The 7876-nt window shown below is 43.1% G+C and overlaps 1 protein-coding gene across 1 annotated transcript in view; it reads right to left on the reverse strand.

Annotated features, from left to right (window-relative positions):
• LOC308138686 (1-phosphatidylinositol 4,5-bisphosphate phosphodiesterase beta-1-like) overlaps positions 1 to 592 on the reverse strand; it is a gene marked incomplete at both ends in the record, with an annotated part of 35105 nt that extends 34513 nt beyond the window's left edge. Inside the window, 1 exon segment of the mRNA XM_080507901.1 lies at positions 494 to 592. Coding sequence (XP_080364027.1) covers positions 494 to 592 — 99 coding nt within the window.
• Between the last annotated feature and the right edge of the window lie 7284 nt (positions 593 to 7876).

The following is a 7876-nucleotide window of genomic DNA, read 5'->3' on the forward strand; positions in this document are numbered from 1 at the left end:
ACACACACACACACACACACACACACACACACACACACACACACACACACACACACACAAATGCCATCATCATTAATATTAATTATGTTTGTTCGACTCCGTTGTTTATTTTATTGCCATAAAAGGGAATTAGAGTCGATACACGCTTGTACGTGTGTGTGTATGTTTTGCACACACTAAAAGCAGACGAATGGATTAGAGACCAACAGGTGGCAACTGCAAAAGTGAACACACACACACACACACACACACACGCACGCGCACACACACACAATCTCCACAGGTACTCGCTGCCAGAGCTCGATCAACAAATGAATAGTAAACACAATCTGACAACATGGACTCAATTCCTCCTCTTCAATCCATCACACGCACACACACACATACACACCAACACACACACACACACTTCGCGATGGCAGAACGACGTGAAAACATCCGAAGCCCTCGAAAGCAGAACGAAGCCGTTTGTGCTTCAGCCGTCGGCTCCTACCTCGTCCCATTTAATGAAGTTGCTCCCGTTCCTCAGTGTTTGGGAGACGGACGGAGGCTGGAGTTTCAGCGCATGGACCCCCGGCTGAGCGCTCGCCATGGCTTCACACACACATCAACACACACACACACACACACTCTCTCTCTCTCGCTCTCTCTCTCACTCACTCACACACACACAACAAGCTGGAGATGTTGAGCTTCAGACGCCGGGATGCTGCATCTCATGTCCGACTCTAAACTCCTCAGAAGTCCGCCGCAGCATCCTCCTCCTCCTCCTCCTCCTCCTCCTCCTCCGCCTCCTCTGATGCTGTCCTGTCTCTGCTTCTTCTCTTCTTTTTCCCCTCAGTCTTTCTTCTTCTCCCCCTTTCCTCTCACCTCTCCTGTCTCATCCCTCCCTCTCCTCCTCTCCTGCCCTCCCCCTCTCTCCTCTGTTGGTGCTGCATCTCACTGAGAGACAGACTGAAACAGATGCCTTCGTGGGAGACAGGATGTGTGTGTGTGTGTGTGTGTGTGTGTGTGTGTGTGTGTGTGTGTGTGTGTGTGTGTGTGTGTGTGTGTGTGTGTGTGTGTGTGCGTGCACGCACTGCCTCCACAAATTGACTCATCTGCGACATGCGCACAACGGCAGCTTCCCACAGATGGGGGAGGGATGGGAGAGAGAGTGAGAGTGACAGCGAGAGAGAGAGAGAGAGAGAGAGAAAGAAAGAAAGGAGAGAGGAAGAAGGGAGGAGAATAAAGAGCTGGTGGGAGAAGAGAGGATGAGAGTGGGCGATTTGGAGGAGGGTGAATGAGCTAAACGCCCGGGCACGGTCAAATCAGGCCACACACACACACACACACACACACACACACACACACACACACACACACACACACACACACACACACACACACACACACACACACACACACACACTCACACGGGGATTCGAACCGAGGACCTTCTCACGGTGAGCCTATCCGTCCCTTTAACGTGAGGAATTTGGAGAATTTCAAAGATCACTGACTTTATAAATAAATCACGTAAAGAGGCGACTGTGTGAAATTGTTGTAATGCGGCCGTCGTGCAGCGGGCGGCAGTGTTGAGTCGCTCTGGCGGGAGAATCTTCTTCTCAGTTGGTTCACAATAGGTCCAGTAAGTAAACATGCTTATATTTACTCCACTCAGAAATAAGGACAGAATCTATTTGATCGTCGTGGCACTTAAAAACAAACCAACAAACACCTCACGGGAAAACCCCCCCCCCCCCAAACCTGAACTCGAACCAGGATCCTGGTGCCATGTGGCCGGTGTTGTAATCAAGACCACCTCACCGAGGCCAGAACGTCGAAAGACCAAGACCAGAGCATCCTGAGAAGACGACAAGACCGAAGACTTTAAGAGGCCAAAACCAAGACAAGACCAAGGCCAGAGTGTCCCAAGACCAAATCCAGACTAAAACATTAAAAGGCCAAAAATAACGAGGATATCTCAAGACTGGGCCAAGACCTAGACCAGAGCGACCCAAAAACAAGACCAACATGAGAGCAAACCAAGACCGAGGCAAGAGTGTTAAAAGACCAAGACCAGAGCATCCGAAGACCGAATCAAGACCAAGATGTTAAAAGGCCAAAACCAAGACAAGACCAACACCAGAGTGTCGCAATACCGAGACCAAGATCGAGACCAGAGCGACCCAAAACCAAGACCAACATGAGAGCAAACCAAGACCGAGGCCAGAGTGTTTAAAGACCAAGACCAGAGCATCCTGAGAAGACGATAAGACCAAGACTTTAAGAGGCCAAAACAAAGACAAGACCAAATCCAGACTAAAACATTAAAAGGCTAAAAACAATGAAAACATCTCAAGACTGGGCCAAGACCTAGACCAGAGCATCCGAAGACCGAATCAAGACCAAGATGTTATGAGGCCAAAACCAAGACAAGACCAACACCCTAGCGTCGCGATACCGAGCCAAGATCGAGACCAGAGTGACCCAAAACCAAGACTTCAAGACCCTGAGACCGAGTCAAGACCAAGATTTGGAAACTGTGGTCTTGGGTTCTCCAGCATGGCCATGAGGCGACCCTCTGCACCGTCGCCGCCACACGTCGTACCACCGTCTGAACCCCGAGTTGTGACCTGCAGCAGCACCGCCCCCCCCCCACACCCCACCCCACACCCCCACACCCCGTGGGAAAGACCCTCCGTCACCCTCTGAATTCAGCCGCGAGTGAATATCAGTGTAGTTTAGCTGCAAAGCTCAGCTTTCAGTCGGCATCAGCGTCACGCCGCGCTTCAGGAGCCGCGGAGAGACTCCGCCGAGAAACCGAGCCACAACAATGGATCTGTCCGCGACTAAACAACCGCCAGGCCCCGTTCACACCACAGGAAAACTTTTTGAAAACGCTCAGGGTCCGTCTTCATGCGGATGCTGCTACCGCGCATCGTAGCCACCAGTCGTTCTGCACATGCTCAGTAGACCGGCAATAACAACAAAGTTCCCTCCCATACTCTTGGTACTTTTATTTTGACAGTCAACTTGATCGTCCTTCCACTAGAATGTCTATTTATGTTTATCGTGTATTGTTCTCTGTTGTGTGCGTTTTTTCATTATAAAAACAACCACAGCACCCTCTAGTGGCCCGACATAGGAACTACTTTGTTTAATATTTTTGATACGTTTCTGTGTAAATGGACGTCGTTTTCATAAAGTTGCCGTGTGAACGCCAAACTTTTCTGCATCGAAGACGCAAGAAGGACGTTTTGGCTTGAAACGTCGTCATGTAAACAGGACATCAACGACACAACTGCAAAAAAAAAGCAATTAAAAAAAATCCGAAATGAACGTGATCTCGGGCTTTTTTTACGAAGCCGCGTGTTTCGCGTGAGCGTCGTCGTGGTTTCAGGGCCACACGGCCAAAAATACACTGATCAGATCTGAATGTTTACAAATTATAAGAGATGAAAGAAAGAGAGAGAGAGAGAGAGAGAGAGAGTGGGCGAGACAGTGGAGAAAAACAACAAAAAAACAAAACACAACACTGTATTAAATGAAAAATCGAGCCAGGCCGGAATCTCTAACCACATGTTTCTTTTTTAAATGCAAAATCAATTTTGAGCAGATAATTCTTGGTGCAATGACAAGTGGAATTAAAAAAAAAAAGAAGAGGATGTGAGGGAGCGCGATGACTCAGTGGAACGAGAAGCAGATGAGGACGTTTGAGGACACGACCTTGTGGACGTCTGCGACGTCTCCTGCGTGTCGCGTTTGACAATCAGAGCGGATTTGAATAAGACTGGCTTTTTTTTTTTTTCCCCTGCGAGTAATCTGAGTAAAACATCAGGCGAAGCACAAGGAGAGGCTCCGTCCTCACTCGTCTCACTGGGAGGCTGGAGTCAAATGACAGCGTTTAAACTGCCGAAGACAAAGTGAATTGCAAGACAGAGAAAAGTCTTTACATGTCGTCACATAGTTTTAACTCGAATTTCATGAATTAACCAGTTTCATACTGACAAATAATTAATAATAAAAGATGGTTTGGAATAAATTATTATTATTGTTTTACCTTCAAATCACTTAAATCATGTACAGGAATATTGGTAACATATATATATATATAAAACCAATATATATATATATATATATAACCAATATATATATATATATATATAACCAATATTCCTGTACATGATTTAAGTGATTTGAAGGTAAAACAATAATAATTTATTCCAAACCATCTTTTATTTTTTATATATATATATATATATATATATATATATATATATATATATATATATATATATATATATATATATATATATATATATATATATATATATATATATATACATAACCTATATATATATATTACCTATATATATATATATATATACCAACATAAATACATATATTTATATAAATAGACACACGTCTTCAATATTAGATAACATTCTTACTGTTGTATTTACATACAAAATCCTAACTATTCCTAATAAAGAAATATAAAATATATATAAATATATATAAAACAACAATTAAATATCGGAGAAGGGGTAATATTCCTACCCGTTTCCAGGCACGTTAATCATCATATCATATATCCTGAAGTATGTATGTACAGTACGTTGATAGGTATATATGGGTATATTTAAACATAGATTACATATTGTGTATATATTTTTGGGTGTGTGTGTGTGTAGGGATATACATTATGTGTATGGTTGCACAAAATATATGAAATACAACATGCCTTGAAATAAATCAATAAAAAGCCAACGAATAGACAAAACTGGTCTATAAGCAGATTTTTTTTCTCTCAGAGCAAATAAAAAGCCATATTTCTATTTTTTATTAATTAACCCCCCCCCCCCCCCACCCCTCCTCCCCTCCCCCCTTCGTAGCGGTTGACCCCCGTGACCCCCGCCCTGCCTCACACATGCTCCCGTAACGTTTTCTCCTTTCAAGGCCCGCTCCAGCTGCAGCCTCCTACACGCTCGCCGCTCGCCGCAGGAAGAGACACGTGCCGAGACTCACGTTGCCATGACGCTGCGCGATACGCCAACGGAGCCGCGGCCAAATTTATAGGGGATATTTCAAAAAATGAACATATTCCACAAGAGATAGAAAAGCAGAACACATCTGTACAGGCGTGGCGAGTTACACCACTTTAATCGTGAAGTCGTGAAAAAAACCCTAAAATAAAAGCGGATTGTTTGAGGAGGAGTGGAAGCTGCGAGTAAACACTCGGCGAGTAAACGTTGTCAAAAGCAGACAGGCGGGAACTTATACGAGCAGAATTAGATTTGTGAGCACGGCGGAGAAGTCGGGACAGATGATCCGCGGCCGACCGAGCCTCGACCGACGGGATCGGGAAGGAAAACAGAGGCTGGTCGCCGCTTGGTAAATGAGGTGGTTTTAATTCAATCATTTGAGAGTCGTGTGGGACGGAAAGAAGGTGGCGAGGTGCGGCGCTGCAGCCAGCCTCTCCTCAGTGGACGTCTGTGATACGGAGTTATTTCTCCTTGGAGAAATAACTTGTGATACTGAGTTATTTATTTTCTCGTTAACGAGAAAGAACAAGGAAACACGAAGGAACCCGCGCAACAAATAATAGGATGCTGTCATTTAAGGCCCGCAGAGTCTATTTAACACATAATATAGACATATATTAAAGTATAAGATAGGAAGTCAAAATATATAAAAATACATCATAAATAATAAAATAAAATTAAATACAAAAAATGTAATTATAATATAAAACAAAAATAAATAATGAAGTACAAATATAAAACATTTAATTACAAATATAAAATAAATAATAAAAAACATATAAAACATAAAGAACATTTTATTATAAATATAATTAAAAATAAAAATATATCAAATATTAACTTATAAATATAAAACATAAAAATAAATAAGAAATAAAAATACATAATAAATAAAATAAAATACAACAAATTAAATTATAAATATAAACATAAAAATAAATAAGGAAATAAAAATATCAAACATTTAATTACAAATATAAAATGAATAATAAAAAACATAAAACATAAAGAAAATTTTATTATAAATATAGAATATAAAAATTAATAAAATAAATACATATAAAATCATTTTTTTAATTATAAATTAATATAAAATAAATATAATAAAAATATAGAAGTTTATTTTCTGATGATATTCTTGATGCTGCGACTGAATGTGCCGACCATCCTATCGCCAACGCTCCGGCCTCATGAGTCCTCATGAGTCCTCATGAGGCCACCGGACCTCAGAGCCTCAAACGACCCAAAACTGCACAAACTCCAGCAGATTTCTGGATTAACGACCAGACGTTCACCTCCGAGACGCGTAATCTGCAGCGTAGGAGCCCAAAAACACAAACACAAGCAATGTATGCACACATGCACGCACACAAATCAAGACACTCCTGCTGCCCACACATGTGCACGCGCGCACACACACACACACGCACACACACACGCACACGCACACACACACACACCCTAGTCTTCACCAGCAGATCTCCGTGCTGGGAGCTTATATAAGGGAGAGTGGGAGGCTGAGAGCTATTTCAGGACCAGCAAAGATGTGAGTGTGCATGAGAGCATGCTTGTGTGTGTGTGTGTGCATGTGTGTGTGTGTGCAGCTATCATGCCCATATGGATCCGTATCGGCCCTGCGTTAAGTGTGTAGGCTTGTTGGAGATATAAGGACTTTTGATTCAGTGTGTTTCATAAGCAGTCAAGTTTGTAAGGTTCAGGGAGTCTCTGTGCCTACGATGTATTCAGTCACACCCCGGAGCTGCACACACACACACATATACACACACACACACACACACACACACTGGCACACGGTGACAGGAATATGCCCACATGTTTACTTGTTGTTGCATCCGGATGTTGTGGCAGTTCTTCCAAAGCCTTTTAATTGCCGTCTTCTCCCTTAAAAAGCCCCGGAGCCGTTTGGAGAGGTTAGAAAACGGTCAGTGCGCTACTTTTCACACAAACTACGACGGTTTCCAAAAGCACGAACTACTTTAGAAATGCAATTTTTTTTTTTTTTTTGAGAAGCACAACTTGAAATGGTTTGAAATCCATCGAGACCAAATGAAAACTTAACTGCTCCGGCCCCCGATATATAAACTAAATACAGCAAATCACACACACAAAACAAAAAAGGAAACTATGACTTAATTTGTACTTCCATGTGTATATATGTATATATATTTATCTATTTATATATGGTCTATTCTCTTGTGTGCCACTGTCTTAACTCGCTTTAACCATTTGTGCAACGTGGAGATGCTGTGATGACCGAATGGTGGGAGATGGGGGGTGGGGTTGGGGGAGATGGGGGGGTTCGGGGGAGGGGGGGGGGGGGGGGGGCAGGTAGAGGCCCGGCGCTGACAGAAGTACACACACATCTAGAGTTTGTCCTTGTTAGTGTACTTCAGCTGGTCTGCGAGGTGTGAAGCGCCTCCATCACTAAATCGTGTGTGTGTGTGTGTGTGTGTGTGTGTGTGTGTGTGTGTGTGTGTGTGTGTGTGTGTGTGTGTGTGTGTGTGTGTGTGTGTGTGTGTGTGTGTGTGTGTGTGTGTGTGTGTGAACCATCCCAGGTTTAGGTTTTCCAAGCGAATCTTCTAACTGAAAGACGAGTGATAAGAAAACATTCAAACATCCGTTTATGCAACATCCGTTTATGCCTCGTCCACCTCGGGGGGGTCGTTTCCACGGCAACGATTCCAAGTGAAACAACACAAAAAAAACCCAACTTTCCTTGTGTTTTATACGGCGTCTGTTTACGTACCGACGGAGTTTGGAGCCACTGAAAACACAAGTCTTTTTTTTGAAAAACGCTGCTTCGGCAGATTTCGTCCTGTTTTTCT

This window comes from Blennius ocellaris, assembly GCF_963422515.1.
Source record: "Blennius ocellaris genome assembly, chromosome: 13".
Classification (NCBI taxonomy): Eukaryota; Metazoa; Chordata; class Actinopteri; order Blenniiformes; family Blenniidae; genus Blennius; species Blennius ocellaris.